At 39.9% G+C, this 26,372-nt stretch overlaps 1 protein-coding gene across 1 annotated transcript in view; it reads left to right on the top strand.

Moving 5' to 3' along the window:
- Positions 1-26,372, top strand: part of wdr27 (WD repeat domain 27) — a 57,533-nt gene that overhangs the window by 10,932 nt on the left and 20,229 nt on the right. The window contains exons 13-23 of the mRNA XM_034100167.1: positions 4,464-4,533; positions 4,693-4,761; positions 4,844-4,947; positions 5,133-5,222; positions 6,079-6,200; positions 7,926-8,059; positions 9,482-9,579; positions 12,106-12,227; positions 15,859-15,956; positions 21,039-21,141; positions 25,409-25,507. Coding sequence (XP_033956058.1) covers positions 4,464-4,533; positions 4,693-4,761; positions 4,844-4,947; positions 5,133-5,222; positions 6,079-6,200; positions 7,926-8,059; positions 9,482-9,579; positions 12,106-12,227; positions 15,859-15,956; positions 21,039-21,141; positions 25,409-25,507 — 1,109 coding nt within the window. The remainder of the gene's footprint in view (positions 1-4,463; positions 4,534-4,692; positions 4,762-4,843; positions 4,948-5,132; positions 5,223-6,078; positions 6,201-7,925; positions 8,060-9,481; positions 9,580-12,105; positions 12,228-15,858; positions 15,957-21,038; positions 21,142-25,408; positions 25,508-26,372) is intronic.

The following is a 26,372-nucleotide window of genomic DNA, read 5'->3' on the forward strand; positions in this document are numbered from 1 at the left end:
GTGTACTTTTTATTCTGATTGATAGTATCAATTTGTATTTGTATATATCAAAACCAGGTTAACAAAAGTTGTAACACTTGCTTCGTAAACCAACACACTCTCACTCCATAATCGTCCAGGAGCGACGTTTGGTCAGGGTCCCGTGGCGTGCAGTTGTGACGCTCCTAGGCTCCTTCAGCTTCATAAAGGGACGCAAATAGCTTTCAACTGATTGCAATGTATTCCCATCTGTGGCGGGATTTGATGCTCATGGAAGCACGGCATTCGTTTGTGTCGGCTGCCCTTAAAGGCAATGTGAGCGTCCATTCTCATTGGATAACGGAGAATTGTACACCCGGAAGTAAGTATTCCCCTTACTGTCGATTGATTTTACAGTGATATCTGCACTACTCATCGACTAAAAAACACCAGATTATCCTTGTTAATTACACAACATTGATTGGTTTAAATTGTGTGCAATGCTTTTGTATTTTTCCCCTTCGATTCGGAGAAACAAATATGTTTTCGGAGTAAAGGATGGCAGAAGATACTACACTACCCAGAATCCCCAGCTATCGTTTGGACTACACCATGTGCTCTGTTTGACAAACCCGTGATAGTCCTCAAGCTCTGTAATTGGAGAGTGTGCTCCGAGGGTTACACCGAGCCTCGAATAGCACTTGAAATGGGATGGAACCACGGCAGACTGTCCAAAACTGGATTTGAACGGGTCCACCGCGTCCCCCCCTCCCCCACCCTGTCCCCAGAACTACACATGCTGGCTATTCTGTTTCGCAACATGTTCTCTATCTATGGCACGTCTCTACTGGGAGTTGTAGTTTTAAAAGACGTTTTCGTATTTCCCATAATAAGAAGTTGCCAGTATTAAACTGTGTACATCCCTGGAGGTTTAGGGGACAGGAAACACTCACATTTAAAACATATAATTAATAAATGAGTAAAAATTGCTTGTGCCCATAATGGGCAGCATTAATATATATACACACATGCCAGCTAAGGTCAGAAGAGCTTTATTTAACAGCTGGTCTTATGTTTGTGACCCCTGTTGTTAATTGATAACATTACATGACATTAATTGATAAGCCTGAAACATGCACTTGTCAAGGTTCAGAGGCAAATTTTGCAAATATGGCTGTAGCCATCGATCAGCTTAAGATAAGATATACTTTATTGATCCCAAGTTGGAACATTTGCATTACATCAGTTGTAACTGTAACAGTTGTAAATATGCAGTGGTGTTTATTTGTAAATCATTTAGTATAATCACACAAATTCTGTGTTTTATATTTAACAATTCTGTGTTCTTTATTTATTGATTGTTCAATACCTGACAAGGCCGGAGATGAAATATCTACATACATCTTATAAGAGTATAATACATTATGTATAATATCAGTTAAAATAAGTGCTTCAACATAGTTAAGATTGCTGGAGGTATGGACAAATATTGATAGATGTCTTGTAATGCACTGTTGAGGAACCTGCAACCCAAGTTTTTCATTCAGTGCAGAACTACACCATAGTTGTGTAGGCCTATATGATATGTCAATAAACCTTAGAAAATCTTGAAATCTTGAAAGGGATGTGCAAAATAGTCATTATATACAGTCTTTAATGAACTATTAGTAGAGAATAACGAGTAATGAATATACTTTATAGGGATCCTATTAATATCTAATAATAAAAATAATGAAATTCAATAACATGCTTTAACCACTAGGTGTCCCTTTATATCAGCTGTGCACCTTTATGGTGTAAATACAGCCTATCTACCAATTGGATCAAATATAAAAGTCAGCCGAATTAGTGTTGATACTGCAAGGAAACGTATTGTGTGAAAAGAAATGTAAGATGTTGTTTAATGGCTGATATATTTATGATCCACGTCACGTTTTCAGTTCCTCATGTTTGTCTAGAAGTCTTCTCATCAGGGCTCTATAAATACACAACTACGGCAGATATGTAATATGTAATGCAGCCGAACCGTGTATTACAATGCCGTTATGTGATGACTTTCAAAGAGAAAAGCAAGCACACTCGGAATAAAGTATCATTTTATTTGTTTTAAATGTTTTCGGTCTGTTTCCGGTATTTGTTAATGACGATGTGCTGTGAGATGTGAGACTGGAATTGCACAGGGGAAAATAACGTAGGCTATCTTTAGATGCGGATTTTGTTAAACTAATATGTTTGCGCTGTGGACCAACACTATACATTGACGGGAAGGGGGTAGCAATAAAGATAACACCATTAAACAGTTACACAACATAACAGAAATAATATCGATAGCAGAGTCCCTAGCAACCACCTTGGTAACAATGAAAACGTTGTATGGATGCAATTTCCTGAAGTAATCTTTGTAATAACTAGCAAACTAAAGATCATGTACATCCACTGCACACATAATCTGAAATAACAACTCATATTTCTCGCATCAAATGACATCAAAACGTATTTTAATGGCCAAACTAACTTTAAAATAGGCATTTTCCAAGTTCGGCCATGTTTTTTTTTCTGCAGGGAGAAATGTGAAGATCACGTGACATTGGAATGAATGGTGAAAAAAAACTGGGGTTTGTCAAAAAGAGCACATGGTGTAGTCCAAATGATAGCTGGGGATTCTGGGTAGTGTAGTGTCTTCTGCCATCCTTTACTCCGAAAAAACATTTGTTTCTCCGAATTGAAGGGGAAAAATACAAAAGCATTGCACACAATTTAAACCAATCAATGTTGTGTAATTAACAAGGATAATCTGGTGTTTTTTAGTCGATGAGTAGTGTAGATATCACTGTAAAATCAATAGAGAGTAAGGGGAATACTTACTTCCGGGTGTACAATTCTCCGTTATCCAATGGGAATGGACCCTCACATTGCCTTTAAGGGCAGCCGACACAAACGAATGCCGTGCTTCCATGAGCGTCAAATCCCGCCGCAGATGGGAATACATTGCAATCAGTTGAAAGCTATTTGCGTCCCTTTATGAAGCTGAAGGAGCCTAGGAGCGTCACAACTGCACGCCACGGACACTGACCAAACGTCGCTCCTGGACGATTATGGAGTGAGAGTGTGTTGCGTAAACACCTCTGACCTCTGTACAAAGAAGGCCTCTGAATGGAAAAAGTAGAAGTAAGGAAATCAATTGCTTTTACAGAAGCAACTCGGCATGAAAAGTATCAACAGCTTTATTCTTCAGGGCTGAACAAAACAAGCAACAACATGTACCCTAACAAACTCACATTTCACTGCAACATCCAAGAAAAAGGGAACAGGATGGTTGTTCAGAAATTTTCAAGTGTGATTTACAGGAAAAAGTCCTTCAGGGCCAAAACTGGAGTGAACATTGGCACTGCTGATCAAAGATGAAGACTTCCAGATAAGAAAGGCTTGAAAATATATCAAGATGTGCTTCTTTTTTATTTTGACTGGTTGGTTTAACTTGTATTATTGTTTTGGTCCGAGAGCCAAAGACGCACAACTAATACCAAACTCTGAGTAAATGATTCAGAATCAGTAGAGTCTGATGAGCTGTAAGCAGGGTTTGTAGTCTTAATGATTTATTAGCTAACTTGATATACAATTAATAACCATACATTTGCTTGTGGTAATTGACTGAAGATAAGTTAAAATGCCATCGCTCTTTTTGACAAATAGTGAATTGGCAATGCTGTGTGTGTGTGACCAGATAGAACAACATTACCAATCAGTCTGTGTTCTTTAAGGTGAATTTGATAACACAGTCAATAAGTTACCTTAGATAATAAATTACTGTTAGTTGTCTCTAAGATATGGTAAGAAACTCAAGAGATCAAACACTTACAGGTAGTCTCCTTATCCAGGTTCATTTATAGTTCGGTTGGTCAATTAAACCCATTGATCAATTATTTAACTTTAACAAATTCAGGGAAATGTCTTCTTAGTTGAGAATTTAGTGGTAATGCTATCAGCCAAATTAGTATGTGTTCTGATGCAACCCAAATCTTAAATTGCCACTGGGAGATGATGTGACTTTTTTCTTGCATTGCCTGTATTTGACAGGAGAACAGTTTTTGGAGAGCTTCACACATTTTAATGGTTGTGGAAAAAGTGAGCTCATTGTAATATAGTAAAGGCACTGACAGCAAACAGGGAGCAGAATGAACCATCCCACAGTTTGTGGCTAATGCACTTAATACCCAGAGCGAGGATAGTTTACCCTATAATATTGTATCTTACTTCACATGTTATAATTGATGAAAAGCCACTGCAGTATAATGAGCATTATGTCCTAAATATGGAAAACAATGAACAGGAATTATTTGTTCCTTTTGACTAATTTCACTTATCTTTTATTTATAGTATATTTTATCTTGACTCTGGGCATCTATACTGGGGTCATTTATACTATTTTTCAAATTGTTTGTACTGAATGTATTTGTGCGTTGTGGTCTGGGACTAATTAAATTACCAACTTATTTTCTACCAAGGAGGAGTAAAGGAGCAGCCTCTGGTTTTCCATTCTAAGGTGAAGTCGTCTGGATACACCAGTGCCCCAAGGTAAGTCACTGAGCATGTAATGTGTAATGTACATTTAAATGACAGGAGGATTAGAAAAACAAAACTCAATGCATTCCTAAAAAAATATTTATGAAGTTTGATTCACCAAATATATTGATACATGAAACATCACAGGAACATTTTGTTTTTGCTTTTTAGAAGTGCTATGTTTTCACCTAAAACAAATATCCAGAAGAATCCCTCCTCTAAAAAGGCTCACAAAAATACGTAAGCAAACCCATCCTTAAAATGCAGTTAATCACATTTTATTGTTGATTAACATATTGTACTAATTTCGATGTTTTTGTAGAGGTTTACTCCTCAGAGATTACCCAGCAGACAGTGCAGCACCCACTATTTCACATACTCATCTAAGCATTGCCAACAAACCAATCCACTGCCTTCAGTATTCAGGTGGGACAATATGGCTGCTGCAATATTGACCATAATATGTGAAACATAATGTCATTTATGTTATATTTTAGGACAGATGGTTCTATTTCAGACAAAACACCTTCCTTGTATTACTGCTGTTAAATAAATAGTCTGTTACCTGAAATATCCTAATAAAACGTTTCTGTGTTTCTCTGTCTCTCCAGGTGACGGCAAACACATCCTGTGTGGTCTTGGCGACAGCTCCGTGTTATTGTACAAGTCCTCCCTTACTGGCAACCCAACTGTCTACACAGGTGCAGTGGTCCTGAGTATCAATACCGTAAAAACTTCTGGGTTAACAATATTCGCCCTCACTCACCTCAAAGCATTTACATGTTGTTAATTGTCTTTGCCAATAGAAGGACTTATCGTATTGATGTTTTATTCTATTGATTTATTATTATATTAGTATTAATAGACTCCTCACAGATAATATGTTAGAGCCAGCCAAGGTTGAGATGTTGCTCCTGCTGTTTGAAGAGACAAGGAGAATTAATACTTAAAACGCCATCCTCAGCATGGTCAGCCTTATTTGGGATACTGTGATTAAAATACCTTGAAACAGATTCCATGGCTTAAGATAAAAGAGTCCTGGAACATTCAAACATTCACTTACTAAGCTATCACTGTCAAAATGGTTGATAAAGCATCATCTTCTACCAGGAAAAGCATGGTTTGGTTATATTCCAATGCAAGAATTAAGTACATACCGTCTTTGATTTTGGCAGACAGTAAAACTTAGGTGATGATAGATGAAAGAGCACATCGTCTTTGGACACCAAATTCCTCAATATATTTCACACGGTGTTAAAAATGTAAGCATTACCAAGAACAGTCAGTTCTGTCTGCCACCCAGCGATCCTTGGCTGTAAACACTGACAGGCAAAGAGAGGATATCCATCCATGTCAAGCATCTGTTTCGCACTTGCTGGCTGAAGTGCAGCGGGAACAAAGTCTCCACAGGGGGGCGCCAGAGATAATATGACAGGAGTTGAGGTGACCAGTAGGTCATTGTGTGCCTTCTCTCTTTACTCTGCAGCACTATAAAAGTAAATGTCACAACCGCACTCTGTTTCCAGGTTCACTTCAAACTTCTCTCTTTACAAGCAGGGCATGACAAGCCAGTGGGCAGTGTGAGCTGGAGCCTCAACAGACAGTGGTGGCTGAGTGCGTCAGAAGACCAGTCCCTACGAATCTGGACCCATGGCAGCCCAGAGCCTGCCATTATCATGGTAAATGTCCTGTCATTCATGAAAAGACGCTGGGTCTTCATTTAGATTTGTATGGGTTTTAAATTTGTCCCTATCACCCTAATCTTATCAACCATCCATACACCTAATCAAACCTTCCCTCAGCCCATACAAATCAGTGAAATAAGGACCAGCCAGAGTGAGCTCATATTGCAAAAATGTCCTCACTCTGAAGGTCTTAAACTCAAATTGGTTTAGAAGGGTAAGCATTAAGTACAGATACATGCCGTACACCCTCACTCCTTTCTTCAAAGACAGCTATGATTGCAAGAAGGATTTCCCCCTAATTGTAGCGTTGTAAATGGGGCAACAATGCCACACTTGAATGACAGTAAAAGTAGTTGCTACTGTATGCACGTTGTTTTCATTTGCTGTTCTCAGCAACCTGCTGAAGTATTAAGACTCAGCATTAGATATTGGGATCAAGTAAGATAATAATAAATTAATAATGTTTTAAGGTGGATTGGTAGGGTGCGCTATATTATATAGTGGGAAATGAGGGTAAAATATGCTTTTATGCAAATTCTCTCATTTGTTTTGTCTGTAATGCATTAGCAGTTGGCATACCTTTGTAACAGAGCCTTTTTTTTATTGTTAAAGTATATATTTTTCCTTTTCTAATAAGAATATCCTCTCTGAATAAAAAAAAAAAAGACAAAAACAAACTTAATTGGGATGATGACATGGTGGGTTTCTTGGCTTAGAGACGGTCCCTTTGTCATGTAAAGCATCTGCTGGACTCAGAGCGTCCAAAACACTGATCATATGCAGACCCTCCTTACTTCATTGGGTATCACATTCAATAGGACCGTCAGAAGTGTGTCTTTGTCCCCATGCCAAGCGCAAACTAAATCTGGGGTCTCCCTAAAGCTGATGCTTACCATCCGCTTGTCTTAGTGAGATAGTTTTGAGCTTGGCGGGGTCTGCAGCCTTTGACTGCTCGGTGTTCTTGTGAAAGAACTTGGCAACAAATGTAGGGACAAGGGTTCTGGAGGGGTTAGCCAGAATAACAAATATCTTTGTACAGTTGAAACCTCTAAAGGAAATGACCACTTAGTGTTCTTAAAGTCTATTGTCATTGGAAGTCTTCAGAGGTCAGATAGGTGGGAGATAAGTCAACAGAGAAACCATTCTGACATGACGGCCTGACTGTTAGCTTCTGTTATCTTGACAAAATCTAACAGTTTGGGGGTTAAGGCCCTACTGGATGCTTTTTCTTTAGTTCACTCGCTCCTTTTTTGGATAATCTTTTAGTCTTTCTTTCCACTAATCTGAGTTGGAACTGAAAGTGTTGTGGTTTCTTGGCAAATGCCTGGAGAAAACAGACAGTACTTAAATAATTTATCTGAGTATGTTGCAGGTATCAATTTGAGAAATTAAGAAGCTATAGCAGTGAACAGCACTTACTGTCACAGCTTTTTATTGCTTAGTAATTCAGCAGTGACTTTGCTTTAAATCACCTTCAGGCAACATGGAGTACCAAGTTAGACAACACAATTTAGAAACAACCATTTAAGTTCTAAGTCTTTATTTTAGCATCAATGTAATGATAGAAACACACAAGAGACTTTGATACAAATGTTTTATTTGTAGTTATATTTGTAGTTTATATTTTTAGTTGTCAGTACTATATGCTCTGGCATCATAAATGTCTCAATCTTTTCAGTATATCAGCTTAATTTATGTCTTCTTCCTTTCACCCTTTAGGACAACAGTATGTTCTCCAAACCCATTAGGAGTGCTCAGTTTTATTACCTGGACAAATTTCTGCTTCTGGCATCTGGACCCTCTCTATACCTGTACCTTTATAATGTGGACATCACACGGGACGACATCAAAAGGTAATCACAAGGGCTTATTATACACAATAGTTCAGTGTTTCTACTTATAGTGAGTAAACTTGCTATTGCTATTGAATTGGTTTAACTTCAACTTCATTTCATGTATTATTCTATATACAAAATAAGATGCAATGACAAAACTGAGAACGCTGGACAGAGTCCGGGCAAAGATTTCTCTCATAGTTTTTCATACAATTTAACACCCCAGTCACTGCTGGGTAGTCAAATGAAGTCTATACCCTTTTACTGGCCCAGCCTCAAATAATTCATTAACCTACAACATCAACATCTTAGTGGACTGTCATAAAGGATATCAACATGTACAAACAAAACATATAGGTTTAATACTACAGTACATTTCCATATGAACACTGTATACTGTTACTGTTTGTATTTCTTCCATTCTAGTATTTGTTTAATCCATAACACCTTGAAACCATTAATAGAACAGCTGAAAGAAATGTAACTGAGGCATGGTACTGGCGCGTTAGAGAAGCATCATAACATTAAATACATCTAATGTGGTTACACAGTCACAGGGGCTTCCATTCAACCTCAAAGCTGCACAAGGATCGCACTCTTGATGACATGGTAACACTGACACATTGAGTGCCTTTCCCAAGAGAAGATTAAAAGCACTTGCCGGCTACAGAGGGCATTTTTCAGAGATTTAAACCAATCACCCACCACTTTTCATCTCAAGCCTTAATAATAATGACCACCACATCTATTATAACAGCAATGCAATGCAGATGAAATGGGCATACACTGTAGATCAAAGGACTGATCTTTAGTAAGACTTGTGTTTATGTAGGAAGCAGGTTTTGTTGCTTAAGCTAGATTTGTTACTGATTTGATGGCCGTCTGGCTATATTTAGCTGCTACCACACACTGCTGACACTCGTTCCCACCAAAAGTACATGACTGTGTGTTGTCAGGCCCTATTTACTGTACTAGACTAGGGAAATCACAATTGAGTATCTGCATTTCCTCTTTAAGCAGTGCATGTTGCTTTTTCATCTTTTCCTTGTGTTAGTTGTATGATTTGTTACAATAAAAACTAAATCAGAAATCCCTCATAAAAGGTAGTGCATTTTCTCCAACAGCCGTATAGCTCAGACAACAATTAAGGTGTGTTAAAATGTTAATCATGATTTTTTTTTTTTTCTGTTTTTTCCTTTTCCGTTTTATGTTTATTTTCATGGCTCTGTTGTTTAAGTTATATTGATAAGCATTTTTGTTTTGGTTTCGCCCGTGTGGGCATGGAGGGAGGGGGGAGTTTAGTGAGTGTACTGTGATATTACAATATAAATGAAATGGCATCGATTACTGTACACTATAATGAAATAAAAAGACTTTTTTAAACATCTAGTTTCTTTTATTGGTTTAGAAACTGATGCAGATTCTTTTTTTTCTTATCAGGTATCAGCAACGGAGTGTCGTCAAATTGGCTAAATGCATAACGTCAACATCAGCGACAGACATCACTGCCCTGTCTGCTATCAATGATTTCTTCTCTTGTATCCTTTTGTCTTGGTATTATTGTTTTTGCGATAGGAAGTATTCTATACAGTAGACTGCACTGATGCTGTGGAGAGCAAAGTGAACAAGTGTTGCCTCAGGGCAGGGGCGGACTGGGAGGAAAAAGTGGCCCGGGGATTAATTGACAGACAGGCCCACTTAATGCGCGGTATGTATTGGCCGGCCGGCGACGAAAGTATGTAACTTAACAAAAAACCCTATGCATTTTATGTTATTTTGGACCATTATTCATATAGTAATCACATTACCTGAGCCCTTGAGTTGCCTACACCAAAATAGTTACAGCATATATTTAGTCATTTTAATGTTAACAGATCATTGATGCAATAACATTTGGACCCAATTTGCCTGACTTGACACATGGAATAAAACATGGGCGTAGGAAGCATCCTCAATATGGGTGAGACAATTTAACAGGGGGTGTGAGCAGGTGGTGGACCTCACCTCCTCTAGGTGTTGAAGTTAAATGCATCAATCTGGTCCATTTTGAGAGCAAAATTAGGGACTAAATCTATGGCAGTCAGTAGGGGCTTGGACTGTGAGCCGTAGGGTCGCCGGTTCAAGTCCCCGACCAGACCTATTTGGAGTGTGGACTTCTACTTGGAGAGGTCCCAGTTCACCTCCTGCCGTGGTGCCCTTGAGCAAGGCACCGGACATCCCCCTTCCCCCCTCACTCCCATTGCTCGCGGGCGCTGTACAATAGCTGCCCACTGCTCCTAGTACTAGACTCCTGGTACTCATGGGTTAAATGCAGAGAACACATTTCACTGTATGTGCTGTGTGCTCTGCATGTGTGATCATTAAAGAGGGTTTCATCCCTCCCAATTCTTCTTCTTCAACACCCATATAAAACAGAACTGTAAACAGATTAACTTTTTCTTTCAACATTTATTTGAACAGCAAGTGGAGGCAAAAGTGACTGCACCCAAAACAATAAACCTACTAGCTAACTAGCCTAAACTCAGTAACAGAATGTGGGCAACACGTTCTTCTCCACAGCCGCGCGACCTCTGAGTCAGACATCACTTCCCCCTTTTCTATCCTACGGGTACAGCCGTACAGCCACTCCCCTGAACCCTGTTGTAACAACATAATAAACTTTTTGGAGATGCAGCTTGGGATGTGAGGACATGGCTTAGAAAGGGCGTGTCGCCTTCTGTCCTGCCAGTGTTGGCAGGACATTAATTAAAATGTCGAACTCGGACTTCATTTTAAGGACATTTCGGCCAGGGGTGTAGAGCTATATTTGTTTAAGCACCGGATTGGCAAAACAGGAGAGTGTGTGCACCAGTCTGCCTTGATCTATGTATTCATGTCTGTGACTCTCACAGTATCTGCTGCCCGCAGCTGTTTTATAGAAGGAAAACCTCCTTCACTTCATGAAATCTCTGCAGCACCAGGAGGCAGCGGGAGGGTTAACTCAGCCTCTGAGAAGAGGAGCGTGCAGTGCCTTCACCTTCAGAATCATTAGAAAGGCTAAAGAGCGGTGTGGGTGATGTGTTTTAACCACACACACCTCTACACACACACACACACACACACACACACACACACACACACACACACACGCACGCACGCACGCACGCACGCACGCGCGCGCGATTTAAACGCAGACTTTTGTTCCTCCGTGTTACGTTGTTATTGTTTCACTGAGCGGACCCGCACATTTTTTTCAAACGCTCCCCTTTTTGGTCCATCTGCGCGGTTTTGTGCACTGTGAGGCTGTGCCTTTAGTAATGAATATTAAATGTTGTGAGGAAATCTTTCCACCAATAATTCTAATAAGTAATCCAAAATGTATTCACTTCAGGTTTACGAAAGTAACTGTAATCAGATTACTCGTTTTTCAAATGTAACGCGAGCTGAATACAGTTACTTGATTTTCTGATTACGTAATACCGTTACATGTATTCCGTTACAACCCAACCACACCTGGCCACACCCCACTGGGCTGGGCTGGGCCGGAACACTTACAAATGTGGGCCGGTAGGATTTAGGCAAACAATAAAGATATATATTTTTTTTTTTATACACTTTTTTTTTTTCTTTTGGCCCTCACACACACAGCCCCGGCCCACCGGGGAAAGTCCCGGTATTCCCAATGGCCAGTCCGCCCCTGCCTCAGGGCAAACACTGCAGACTGTACCTGTAAATCATTTAGGTGTCTTACATTTTTCAGGAATGTCTGCGTTCCTGTCCCTTTTTAGGTTTTTACGATGCATTTACTTTACAATAAATCCACTGGTGTGAGCTGCGTCAAGATAAGTGGCATCCTGTCTGTAGTTATTTTGCACCACCATGTTTGGGAGTGGAAAATGGGTATACAGTGATTACAGTAAAAACTATTATAAATGGGATATTTTAAGTCTGGATTTACCATATCAATTAAGGATTTATTGGTTTATCATTAAAAACACACAATTAAGTTAAACAGAAATATGTGTCTTTGTTTCCTATAGTATGTAAAAAAAAAATATCATACATTTTCTTAAAAGCCGTCTCAGACATTGTTCTAGCTTGTGGTTCTGATCGATCCATCCAGGTATTTGACATGAACAAGGGTTGTGTTGCCGCAGCGATCCCTGATGCTCACAGCAGATCCATCCACTGCATTACACAGAACAAGGTGAGTCCATTTAAATCTTACTTTCAAAAAACAGACTGCCAAATCCTTTTTAAGAGTCCTATCTTCTACATTACATTGCATTTAGCTGACGCTTTTATCCAAATATGTTATCTTTATTATATGTATTATAATACGATGTAACGTCAATAATGTCAACATGTGTGAAGTACCTACGCATAGATTATTCATACATAAGAAACTGGTAAGTATACTGGATATCAAAACTGGAAGCCATTGAACAAGTTATCCTGACTATTGTGAAAAACACAGCAGTCTGCAACTTCTGCTGTTCCCTCTTACATCAATAGGCAATAACAATGAGTGTGATTCATTCAAATAAAGTTCGCCTTAAACCACGGACATTGTTTTTCTGAAAATGGCATATTTCTTTACAATTATTGTTGTCATTGAAAGGGAACCGTTTTTGCCATTCAAAAACTCACCCATAAACGTGTTTAGTGTAGTTCCACTAAAACTTACAAAAATCTTTGAACCTTTGTGAATGGAGTCAAAAACATAACCGACAGACTGAGTGACGTTCAGACCTGACCCATACAACAGAGATTTAGCTTGGCTTGGCATCAATTGTGAGTATGAGCTCCATCTTCCATCTAACTCTTGAAGGGGCTACTATTTGGCAGAGGCTGTAGTCTTACATAAGACTTCTAGGAGCGTTGTGAGAGTTACATAAGGCACAAATCATCTTTGAGCAAACTAAAGTGTTAGTTTTGTGGTGTGACTGAAGAAGGTCATGGTTAAAAAAACAGTTTCCATGACAGGCAGACTGGACATGCCATCATCAGTATCATTCATCTTGCTGAGTGTTTGAATGTAAATCCCTGGTGCATCAGGATTAAGCCTGCCACAGGAGATGGCAGGCTGAGATTCATGCTGGATGGTGGCCTTGGAGTAACGCTGTTCCATGATGCACTTTGGGTTTTTGTGGCCTTACTCCCTCATCACTGTCTTGGACCTATGTGGGCCCAATTTGCTGGTGTCTAACAAGTAGACAGCTTGGGCCTGTATCCATATCCATTATAGTGCTATGAAGAATGTAATACTGCGTCATCACTCAAAATTAAACTATAAATATCAGTTATGAATTCTGGGTATTGTTTACATTTCTGTGCAGATATGTAACTTTGTTTACAGTGGAAAGAAGGTCCTGGTTTGCCTGTTTTTCTAATTTAAAAAAAGCCATTACTTTTCATCATAATAAATGCGTAAATCATTCAGCTGCTAATATAACTTAACTTAACCCTCCTATTGTCTTCGTTTCCCCCCCTTACTTTGGTGTTCGCGGTCAAATTTGACCGGTCCTGTTTTAACTGCTGTTACATTAACACAACAACCATTAATCATCAAATTTCATTTAACACCCTTTCAAACTGTAAATATTGTATCAGACTACTGGTATACATGAAAAACTTCAGTAAATATACAAAGAATAGACACTGAACATGTATTGCGTGTGCCAGGTGTGCTTCACATAGGGGGAATGGGCACATAAGGGGTGGGGAACACATCGTGTGTGTGTGTGTGTGTGTGTGTGTGTGTGTGTGTGTGTGTGTGTGTGTGTGTGTGTGTGTGTGTGTGTGTGTGTGTGTGTGTGTGTGTGTGTGTGTGTGTGTGTGTGTGTGTGTGTGTGTGTGTGTGTGTGAGTGTGTGTGGGTGTGGGTGTTTGTGTGTGTTTTATCTGATACGGATATTTACTAATTCCTTTTCTTTATGGCAGTCATTTTTGACCGGGTGTTACAAAGTTGACTAAATCATCCAAAATTCAATGAAAGTGGTGATCAGCAATTTTATATGTTCAAATGTCTACTGTGAAGGATATCATAAAGCCTTAATGCAATTGAATGTAAAACAAAAAAGTTATGATTGATGAAAGTAGTAAATTGGTCAGATTTGACCCAAAGACAACAGGAGGGTTAATACAGAAAGGTGTGTATTTGTGTGAGCTTGGGCCTGTATCCACATCCATTATAGTGCTATGAAGAATTTAATAGAGCGCCATCACTAAAAATAGAGAAAATAAACTATAAATATCAGTTACAAATTCCTGAATTAAAGTCTCAGGTTTTCTGCATTTTATTACATTTCTTTGCTGATATTTTTCATTTTTCAGTGAAAATCAGGCCATGGTGTCCCTCCACTTATATTGATTTTGTAATAGCAACAAAGCTATTAGTTTTCATCATAACACATCTATAAATCATACAGCTGCTTACATAACTTATCTTAATATAGAAAGGTGTGTATTTGTTTGAGCTTGGGCCTGTATCCACATCCATTATAGTGCTATGAAGAATGTAATACAGCGTCACCACTAAAACTAGAGAAAATTAAATATAAATATCAGTTAAAAATTCCTGTTTCCGGTTTTTCTGCCTTTTTTTATAAATGTCTTTGCAGATATGTTTAATTTTACACTGAAAATCAGGGCATGGTGTCTCTCCAGCTATATTGATGTTTGACTGTTTTTGTAATAGCAACAAAGACATTAATTTTCCTCATAACAAATCTATAAATCATAGCTGCTTATATAACTTATTGGAAAACAGAAAGGTGTGTATTTGTGTCAGAGAGAAGCTTGTACCCAGTAACCCTGAGCTATTGACTCTCTCTCTATCTCTCTCTCGCATGTTGACCTGTGCATACTTGACACTCAGGGCCAGTCTGGATTAGCTGGACACACTGCAGCTAGCGGCATGGATTAAATGCATCAACCCATTCAACTGCAATGCTCTCTTACACACAGCTGACCACACTCCTTCCACCCAGAGGTGCCTGTTCTTTGTCACGCCAGCTATTGTGTGCCATACACTGTGGAAAGCCAGCAGTGTGTTGTTTCAGCTTGGCTATTGCGTCAATCACGGGTCCTCCTCCTGGCTGCCCGAGGGCCTGTGGGTGCTGTAGGGTTAATACCTGAGGATCAGAGGGATTGCCCCGGCCTGGAGACTGCACACATAACATCATTCTGTCCTCCCCTCTAGCTTTGTCATCCTGAGCTGGACCGAACTTTGGGAACTGCAGCATGTGAAGCAGCTTTTCCCACTTCAAATTTCCATGGCCTCTTTGGCAAAATTCACCTGGAACTCATCAGAGCTGAGGACTTCTCGGAAAAATGGAACTGGAAATGCCCTCTCAGACTCCCGTTCTCACACTCTTAATGGAAATCTAAACAAAAAACATCCCCACCGCTCTCTCTCTCTCTCTCTCTCTCTCTCTCTCTCTCTGTAACACACACACACACTCCACTGTTTCATCTGATAAGTTGGTGTGAAAGTCATATATAGAATGTATGTATACACGTGCAATGGAAAGTCTTTATATTTATAGATGTACCGTATCTCAGAGTGGTGCAGAAAAGATGGAAAATGATACACAAAGGCAAATTAACTACATATTTGTTTCCATTCCAGTTTTCCTTCCAGCCCCAATGCGCGTAGATCGCCCAAAAGTCACCTTCTACTTTTAGGAAGTATTAACGGAATACAAATGTGCTTTATTTGCCAAGACAGGATATACAGCAAAGAAACTTTTCCAGTACTGGACATTGATTTACAACCCATTTCAGTCAAGCATGTGCTGACTAGTCATTTTTCTCTTTTTTGTGTATAATTCACAGGGCTCTATGTTCAGCACACAAGCTCCAGATTCATACAACCTCTTCCTCACCAGTGCAGTCACGGACGGTGTGAAGGTGTGGGACCTCCGTTCACTGAGGTTGGTTTCAATATGGTCTTTTTTTTGTGTTTGTTATCGATGCGCATCTAATGTTATAACCAAAAAAAGTGTGTTCAAACGCCTGTCATTAAATACACACTTAAACGTAAATACTTCTGTAAGCTTAGGTTAAAAACCCATAAGCACAACATTAGTGGCATTACAGTATACAGTACAGTGGATAGCAACTTAACCAAAACAAGAAAGCGTTGACATTACACATTACCTTTTAGGACACTTGGCTTAAAGTGCAATACAGAACTACTGGCATTGATTCTAAAAGTATTGCCTCATCCTGACGTAATAGAGTTTTGCCATTATTTCAGACAGTTCTTTTTAACACCTGAATGCAACCTCTGTAAGAGCTTAGCCTCACTGTATTTTTCTCTGTTTCTGACAGAAAGCTTAACCTAATACATTAACTGTGATGAGCAACTGTAATCACCCCATTTGTTTTGTGCTGGCTTTACTGTCATAATCTCTCCAACATTTGGTCCAAATGACCAAAGAGCAATAGATATTCCATCACATTAGGGAAGAAATATTTTCCCTCTGATATTCCTAGAAGTGCTAAATGACCTTATATTCCAATAACCCCATAAAACGTTCTCACAGAAAACAATCCTCAGTTGATAATGGAATCTGCAATTTTCAAAGTACGTAGTTAAAAATATTTTTCTTCTGGCATTTAGTAGCCGATCCATATAAGGCGGATAATTCAAGGAGGCTCTCTTGGATTTAAAAATGTTCCTTTTGGCCCAGATGAAAGGCATTTTTAGGTAGTTCGTTCATTCATGGCTGAGTCTGCTTTCATGTTTAACTCTATATCCCGGACTCAATCAAAACCTTGTTTTTTATCAGATAAATATGTGTGCATGGTTTCCAGGTCAACTTCTGCTCCTTATAGCTGTCATCAAGCATCCCTCAGTAGATGCAGTTCCTCTGAGTTGAAACATGTGTATGTATGAAAACAACATGTAGCATTTGTCAGGCCTGTTAATTTGATTTCCCTCTTTGATAACATTTGTTATGTGTCTGTTTTCGTAGCTAGTGCTAACCACAAACAGTGGTACAGCTCACCTAAATTAATATATAATTATGTGAGGTTTGCCGCTCATGGGAGTAGTTAGGTCAGTTCTTGGTTTTATGTTCTTTTTTTTTCTGAATGATATAAAAAGGCAATATAAAATTCTTGGAAATATTGACTTGCACGTGTAAAGCTGCCATAAGGTGCTCATGTGACTGTTGTTTTTGAACAACCATCAGCATCACAAAGATATGTTTGAAGAATGTTCAGAAAAGAATATCTCTTAACTCAGGGATGTCAAACTAAAGCTAACTGAAGTGCTAGATATCCTTAAAGGTAAGGTAATTGATTTGATTTTGCCTTTAGGGCCTAGGCTATTAGGTAACTTATTGAGTGCTTTTACATCTGTCTAAATTAGACAACATTGAATTGAAATGTGTCTGGCAAGCGGAGAGTAACATAACACTTTTTTTAGAAAATGAATGAGACCAGACATTTTCTCACGACACTGACGCAATAAACCGTCATTCCGATTCCTGCAATCTGTAGAGTCATTGCCAATTTATTAATTGGTATGTTTTACAAACTTGTTTTCAATTCGACATTAACAGTAATCTTATGACTATCGTTCTAGTCCATAAACACTGCTGAGGAATGAGTGTTATGGCTTAAAGCTGTTATTCTTTACATTGAACATAAATACAGTGTGGCCATTTTCCCGTAAAGTTAATGGCGTAATATTCTTATTGGTCACAGAAATGCAGAAATTGTTACTGTAGGTTGGAGCAAGAGGAGGATTACTGTTCCCCCTCTTCAATCAAACTATAGGAACTTCTAGGAATAAACCACAATGGGAAATGTACATTTCACTACTGAAACTCAATCTTCATTTTTTGTTTTACTCTCACAAGAGAATCCCCAGCCCTTCTTGTTCCTTTCTTTTCATTCAGAAGCACACACATGCATGATACCCCTGTGTGTCTTTCAAATACTGAATGACAGTAATGGTTAGAAACATTTTTAACACTTAAAGAAAGAGTTTAATAAGCAATGTTAGTCTCTGGATTAATTTTTGTATTTATATATATGGGTTTATTTTTTAAAGCCTTTACTCACCCCTTGTATTTCCTAATCTTTATGTCTTGACGAGTCTACACTTTAGTATTTAGCACAGTTTCAAATCCCCTGCAATCATATAACAGATTTTATTTAAAGCTGCAGACAGTGATGATCAGGTCCTCACACATCCATGTGTGTTGGGCGTATTGGTGGTACCCTGAAGCAAAGAAATGTGTTGACTTACAGCAGTTTATTTGGTGAAACATCAAAATGGCTCTGCCAACCCAAACCATTGTAACTTTTGCCACATTTGAAATCCTTTAGAAGTAAATGCCCTTGAATGTTAGAAAACAATTTAAAATTCAAAATAATAATAATAATAATAATAGCTTGGATTTATATAGTGCCTTTCATGAGACCCAAGGTCGCTTTACAAGGAAGAACAGGGCAAAACAAACATAACAAAACAAAAGGCAGTCAGACAACCACTCAGACAGACAAAACAACAAATAGATTAGGGGCCAAAGGCCTTAGTGAACAGATGGGTCTTGAGGGCCCTTTTGAAGGCATCAAGCGTGGGGATGTTGCGGATCTCCGCAGGGAGAGCGTTCCAGAGGGTGGGGGCTGCCACACTGAAGGCTCTGTCCCCGAAGGTTCGCAGTTTGGTGCGGGGGGTGGTAAGCAGGCCAGAGTCTGAAGACCGCAGGTTCCGGGGAGGGGCATGTGGGTGAAGGATGTCCGATAGGTACTGGGGGGCATGGGCATGGAGCGACTTGTAGGTAAGGAGGAGGATTTTGAATGATATGCGGGACTTGACCGGCAACCAGTGGAGGTGGATGAGGGTGAGAGTGATGTGCTGCCACAGCTTTGTATTTGTGAGTACCCATAATAAAATGGAAGCTGGTGAGCCTTTTTGCCATGCACAACACACATGTTTATGTAAATGATCACCAAGTCTGTATTTTGTGCAAGTTTTAGTCAGTTAAGTCCTCTTAAGGTATATAAAGAACAGTCATCCTAAAGATAGATTTAACAGCTGTTATTTCTTTAGTCCAGATTTGTATCCCCATGAATCTGGTGACATTTCCATATTGTGATAATTGAATGCAATATCAATAATGCATTTATATGAAATGGTAAATACTATAGTACTAAAAGCTAGCCTTTGCCTGATTTGGTCTGACGAAGTTAAATTGGGCCAAATATATTGGCTGCAAATACAGCGCTATGATTAGCTCGTTGATTACTTCGATGACTGACACTGAATCCCTTCCTGGATTCTGAATCTGTAAAGGCTCCCACTCAGGAGGATCCTCCAGTGTAGCCTGTGTAAGTCATCAGGAAAATGCCGGATAGCCATCACTCACACAACACAGAATCTGTGTGTGTGGGGGGGGATTCTACCGAGCACCTCCTTAAGGCTTAACATTAGATCCACATTCTGACTAAGGAAAAAGCAGATGAGTGTTTATTCTAACTTGTTAAACTGCTTCTTATCAGTGAGATAGTGACAGGTTGTGTCAGCTGAACTGTAGACCTGCATGTCCAGATGTACTGAAGGGGATTTAGAAACACATACTTCTCATCCATCTTTCTATGCATAGAAATTATTAGAGATGTGTACTATGTTTCTCACAAGAAGCTCTTTCACAGGACATAATATGACCCTGTGTTGTACCATATTCATAAATGGAAGCTAACCTGGAACATTCTTTTTGAAAAATAAAGAAAGTTTTAGTTTTTAGTATAATCTTAGCTTTTTTTACTCATCCCAACAGTCAGCTACATGTTATTCCTTCCTGCAATGTTCTTTTTTTTTTTCCTTTTCACTAAGTTGCCCTTTGTGCAGCATTGTAAAGACACTCAAGGTTTTTGACTAAACCAACTCAGTCCCATGAAGTGTTCAGTTGCAGCCAGAAATACTTTATGACTTACTCTTTTGAGGGATTTTACTGGCAGAGAGCGTAGACAGCAGACTGTAACTATATGCTAGCAAAATTAGATGAACACCGTAAAAAAATTACAGTCTATACATCACAAACACAATCAACATTATAAGCTTCATAAACGTTGCTTTATTGGATGCTTTTATGTATCATTCTCACTGTACTGGGTATGTCCTATGTCTTTATGATCGCCAGTGAATATGACCTACTTTAGTCCAGCCTAATAGCATAAGCATATGAATGTCAAAGACATTCTCTCACCATATCCTGTCAAAGCCCTGCCAACATGCCTGCCCACTCAGAGACCCTCACTCAGATAGGTGTTCGTGGCATTGATTACATGCAAACCAAAGAAACAGTGTATAATTTGCACAAGGGGACCATTCGTCAAATACTACCTTCACTTTCCTGTGTTTTACTTGAGTCATGCTCAGCTCCTGCTCCTCGGTTCAGTCTGTAAAGCGTGAGATCTCCAGGGTGGCATTCTGCTCCCCAACTGTGGAGCATGTTTTCTGAATACCTGAGGTCGGCAGAAACGGTCAACTCTCTTAAATCAGGGCATAACATATTATTGTTTCGGATGTTTCTCCAATAAATTACATATACTACATAAACTTATTTGTATTTATTTATTATGTAACTATTTATCTGCTTTCCTTTGCTTTTTTCGTTTTATCGTTTTTTAAGACCTTTTTTTACATGTCAGTGTGATGTTTTCTTAAAATCCTATGTTTTATGATTGTTAATATATTTAAATGTCCATTTAATTTGCTTTGGTCTGAATGGCGCTTTCTCAACCGCCTTGTCTTGGTTTTTCCTGCCAGAGTTCAGTTTGCCCTAGAAGCATTTTCATCTAGCATCACAACAAATCATAAAATGTGTGAAATTGTATTTATGCCTATATCAAAGATGGGATTTTTTCTTTTGTTATAATACTCTTTTGTAAAAGATGTCCCCTACAATATTCCAATCTTTCTTGACTTTCTTGAGTCTTTTCTTGAGTTTGTTAGTCTCATTAATATCTCTCCACTGTGTTCCTCTCCATCTCAGATGTGTACGGCGTTACGAGAACCATCTCAATCGCTGCCATCCGTGCTCTGCAGCCATCTCACCATGCGGCCGCTTCATTGCCTCAGGCTCTGAGGATAACTGTGTAAGTTGGAATATTCCATATATGTCTGTCAGATTTTCTTTAAGCATAGTTGGACAATTGACCATGTTATCCATCCATCTTCTCCCGCTTATCTGTTGTCGGGTCGCGGGGGTAGCAGTTCCAGCAGAGAGACCCAAACTTTCTTTTCCCTGGCCACATCAACCAGCTCTGACTGGGGGATCCCAAGGCGCTCCCAGGCCAGCGAAGAGATATAATCCCTCCACCTGGTCCTAGGTCTACCCCTTGGTCTCTTCCCAGCTGGACATGCCTGGAGCACCTCCCTAGGGAGGCACCCAGGTGGCATCCTTACTAGGTGCTCGAACCACCTCAACTGGCTCCTTTCGACGCGAAGGAGGAGCGGTTCAACTCTGAGTCCCTCCCGGATGACTGAACTTCTCACCTTATCCCTAAGGGAGACACCAGCCACCCTACGGAGAAAACCCATCTCGGCCGCTTGTTTCCGCGATCTCGTTCTTTCGGTCATGACCTATCCTTCATGACCATAGGTGAGGGTAGGAACGAAAATGGCCCGGTAGACAGAGAGCTTTGCCTTCTGGCTCAGCTCTCTTTTCGTCACAACGGTGCGGTAAAGCGACTGCAGTACCGCTCCCGCTGCTCCGATTCTCCGGCCCATCTCACGCTCCATTGTTCTCTCACTCGAGAACAAGACCCCGAGATACTTGAACTCCTTCACTTGGGGTAAGAACTCATTCCCTACTTGGAGTGGACAGTCCATCGGTTTCCTGCTGAGAACCATGGCCTCAGATTTGGAGGTGCTGATCCTCATCCCAGCCGCTTCACACTCGGTTACGAACCGATCCAGTGAGTTCTGAAGGTCGCAGACCGATGAAGCCATTAGAACCACATCATCTGCAAAAAGCAGTGGTGCAATCCTTAGTCCACCAAACTGCAGACCCCCTCCCCCACGACTACGCCTCGAAATCCTATCCATGTATATTACAAACAGGATTGGTGACAAAGCGCAGCCCTGGCGGAGGCCAACCCTCACCGGAAATGGGTCCGACTTACTGCCGAGGACCCGGACACAGCTCTCGCTTTGGGAGTACAGAGATTGGATGGCCCTGAGTAGAGACCCCCTCACTCCATACTCCCGCAACACCTCCCACAGTAACTCCCTGGGAACTCGGTCATACGCCTTCTCCAAGTCTACAAAACACATGTAGACCGGATAAGCGTACTCCCAGGCCCCCTCCAGGATCCTTGCGAGAGTAAAAAGCTGATCCCTCGTTCCACGACCAGGACGGAATCCGCATTGTTCCTCCTCAATCTGAGGTTCGCCAATCGGCCTGACCCTCCTTTCGAGTACCTTGGAGTAAACTTTCCCGGGGAGGCTGAGTAGTGTGATGCCTCTGTAATTGTCACACACCCTCTGATCCCCCTTTTTGAAAAGGGGAACCACCACCCCGGTCTGCCACTCCTTCGGTACTGTTTCCGACTTCCACGCACCGTTGATGAGACGTGTCAACCATGACAGTCCCTCAACACCCAGAGCCTTCAGCATTTCTGGGCAGATCTCATCCACCCCTGGGGCTTTGCCACTGTGGAGTTGTTTGACGACCTCAGTGACCTCCTCCCGAGAGATTGGTGTTGATCCCCCGTCATACTCCAGCTCTGCCTCTAACATAGAGGGCGGAGTTGTCGGGTTCAGGAGTTCCTCAAAGTGTTCCTTCCAATGCCCTAACACTCCATCAGTTGAGGTCAACAATGTCCCATCCTTACTGTACACAGCTTGGATGGTTCCCTGATTCCCCCTCCTGAGGTGTCGGACAATTTTCCAGAACAACTTTGGTGCCGCCCGAAAGTCCTTTTCCATGTCTTCTCCGAACTTCTCCCACACCCGCTGCTTTGCCTCGGCCACGGCTGAGGCTGCTGCCCTTCGGGCCTGTCGGTACCTTGCAACTGCCTCGGGAGTCCCCCGGGATAACAAATCCCTGAAGGCCTCTTTCTTCAGTCGGAAGGCTTCCCTGACCACCGGTGTCCACCAGGAGGTTCGAGGGTTATCGCCCCTTGAGGCACCTAAGACCTTGAGACCACAGCTCCCCGCCGTGGCTTCGGCAATAGAGGCTTTGAACAACTATGTTAGTCAGTCATTTTTAAATGTTCTATAAACTTGAATGGGGTGATAAAGTAATTAAGGGGATTGCAAAAAGTTGTTTTAAAAGCTGTGTAAAAAACAACAACATTGACCACCGACATGATCATGCGTCACTGTTACTTCAATTTTTTAATAGTTTATAGAGTGGTTAGGCCACTGTTAAAGAAGTCACAAAATAAAGCACTTAAATACTATACACTAAAATAAAAGTTGTACTATTAACATAACGCAAAAAGGCAGATACAATGAAGTATTTTTCTGCTACACTGTGTGTCAACACTGTGTCAAGAATAGACTATCAAACTTGTGACAATCAAGCACCTTAGAAATACTTTTTATGGTACAGTACATATCTTACGGAACCTTGTAAATCACAAGGACAGCAGGAAAACAGCGGCATATCTGTTTCAGTTTCACCTCCATTTATGGTGAAGTCTGTTTGTGCTTGACTCGGAGATTTTATTTGGACTCAAGCCTTTTTCCATAGAAGTCAATTTCAACATTCATGTTGAAGCAGAACTGTTTAATTGCTTTTCCAGACCGGGCCTTATTTCTTTCAAGACGTTTTCAGAAGCATGCCTCCCTTTTCCTTATCCATTTCTCTTTGCTTTTTTTTTTTGCTTTTTGAAAGAAGTGGAATAATATATACCCACTGTTGGTAATTATTAATTATGGGGACTCGGCACAGCAAGGACATTTGAGAGCATCTCTGTCGAGATTGGACTTTTTTTTAAGGTTTCTTGGAAATTGGTATACGGTAGTGAGCTACAGCATATTTATTTGTTGCTGTCCTGAGACTTTCATAAGCCAGACACATTTGTACTTGTCTTAATATATCAAAAAGTAATCATGGAAAAAAGACCCTGAATACTTTAAAAAGACTCCCTAGATCATATTACACAGTTTCCAAAAACACACGGCCAAAAAAAATCTAAGTGGAATATGATTTCAGTGTGGTCAATATTAACCTGTTATACGTTCAGTGTTGCCCTCCGCTTCAGTTTCAGTTAATATAAACTGATACATCTGGGGATCCATGTGATATTCAAGCATTGCTGAAGGAATTTCTTTCTTCCATGTATCTCATGCCCTGTTAGGCACCACACACATATGCCTCTGACAGGAGACACTCTACCCATGGACCGTTTGACAGAGCTCACTTGGAGCGTTTTTTTTAGCAAACATAATACAAAACAGCTGCAGGAATCTGATGAGTCGTCGTCTGGTAACAAACATCCCCACATCTGTTTTTATCTGTGCTCATGGCACTGAATCAAACAAATGGGTCTGAAAACTCACTGATTGTATTTAGCAAAAGAAAACTGTGCTAACAAGCTGATAATACATTAAACATATATTCTAAGATTCAAATAAAGTGTTGATTCTGAGACGTCCACACCAGCCTTCTGCAAATGTCTTATTGTGCACATAAGACCTTGTCTTTAAATTCACACCTACTTAACACCTTCAAGTAAAGAGATGATAAGTGAGGCTTTAACTACCTCTAAGCCGAAAATAACTGTAATATTTCCGCAAAGGTTTATTAGGATTATTAGTGGGTCTCAATGGCTACTTATTTGGGAAGTGTCTTTTCCATTTTAAGGGCAACTTCTAATTGTTGATAAACTACTTTCCTTGCTACAGGGATGTAGAAGTGGAATCCAAAATGAATGCTACATAGATTTAGTTTGTTGCTTAAAAATTATGAAGTTTGATAACCAGCCCATTTTGCCTTTCCCCCAGAATCATTTGGGTTTCGTCCAGCAGTACAAATGATTCAATCTATACAATATAGCATAATATTATGTGTTAAATTATCAATAGCCAAGTCTCACCGTCTAGCCAATCTCTGAACATAGTCACAAACCTTTGATGATCATTAAGGAAACTTTGATTAATTTGATCTTATTTTAAGGAAAGTATGTTCTTAGGTATTAAGGTGAAATAATACTCACCCCAAAGAACAATTGAACATGACAGTATGACAGATACTTTTTTCCCCCCTTAAAGTTGAAATGATCCTGAAAGCAAACCCACATGTGTTCATGTCACTTTGTATGTAGTTGTACCACATACACTACATCTGGACATCACCGCAGTGTTAAAGTTCAAACCTGCTTTTGTTCATGTAGTCCATCTCTTTCATTTCAGGCCTACGTGTATGACATCCGCAGCAGCAGCTACCTCCACAAACTTCAGAAACACTCTGACACGGTGCTCAGTGTAGCTTTCAACCCTGCCACCCCACAGGTAAGTCTTACCTTTTGTCTCTGATTCGGTCATTTCCTCTTGAGTAAATGGTTTGTACGGTTTCATTAAATACCTTACTTTGACCTCTTTACTGACATCAGATACAGTGAAGTTGATAGAGAACAGTGTTAATACGTTTTACCCTCCTCTCATCTATGATAATGTCTTCCAATCAGTGTAATCTTTATCTCAAACTGTTATGAAAGAAACATCTTTAAAAGCAGGTAAGAGGTCAAGGTGAAAAACAGTGTCAGTCAGAGGTCATGTCTTCATTCCAAGTAAAAGCATCACTGCTTCAGTCTTTTGTGGGGGGGCAGGGGGTTAATGTAAATTGTTCGTAAATGTCACTTTGTTAATTTGCAAATGAGTATTTGACAAAAAATTCCAAAAGTACAGGATACAGTTCAAATAAGAAGAGAACTTTCTGATGATCCTAACATTAATTACTGAATGTTGTTTTTCAGTCATAATAACATGATTTGGTTAACATGGTTTGAATGTCATTTATAAGTCTTTCACTCATATGTCATGATGTCAGACTGTTACATAGGTCTGCAGTATCTCTACTTTTATAATGAAGGAGATATATCCTCAGGCTGAGGTCACATAGCAGGACTTTTTCAGACCATCCTAAAGTTCAGGGTCAGTCGACTTTATGAAAGTGACCTCACAGACCTTCTACTAGTAGCCAGGAAATCTATATAGCAATGACAATAGAAATAATAGGAAGCTTTTAACATGTGTCGAATAGGTGCTTTTAAATGTATTTGTGTGTATGTTCATTGTGTAGGTGCAAACATACCCTTGTCTCTAAAAGTACTGCGTATTATACTGAAATGGTTAACATAACACTTCAATGTGTATA

This window comes from Pseudochaenichthys georgianus, chromosome 15 (assembly GCF_902827115.2).
Source record: "Pseudochaenichthys georgianus chromosome 15, fPseGeo1.2, whole genome shotgun sequence".
In the NCBI taxonomy this organism is placed as follows: Eukaryota; Metazoa; Chordata; class Actinopteri; order Perciformes; family Channichthyidae; genus Pseudochaenichthys; species Pseudochaenichthys georgianus.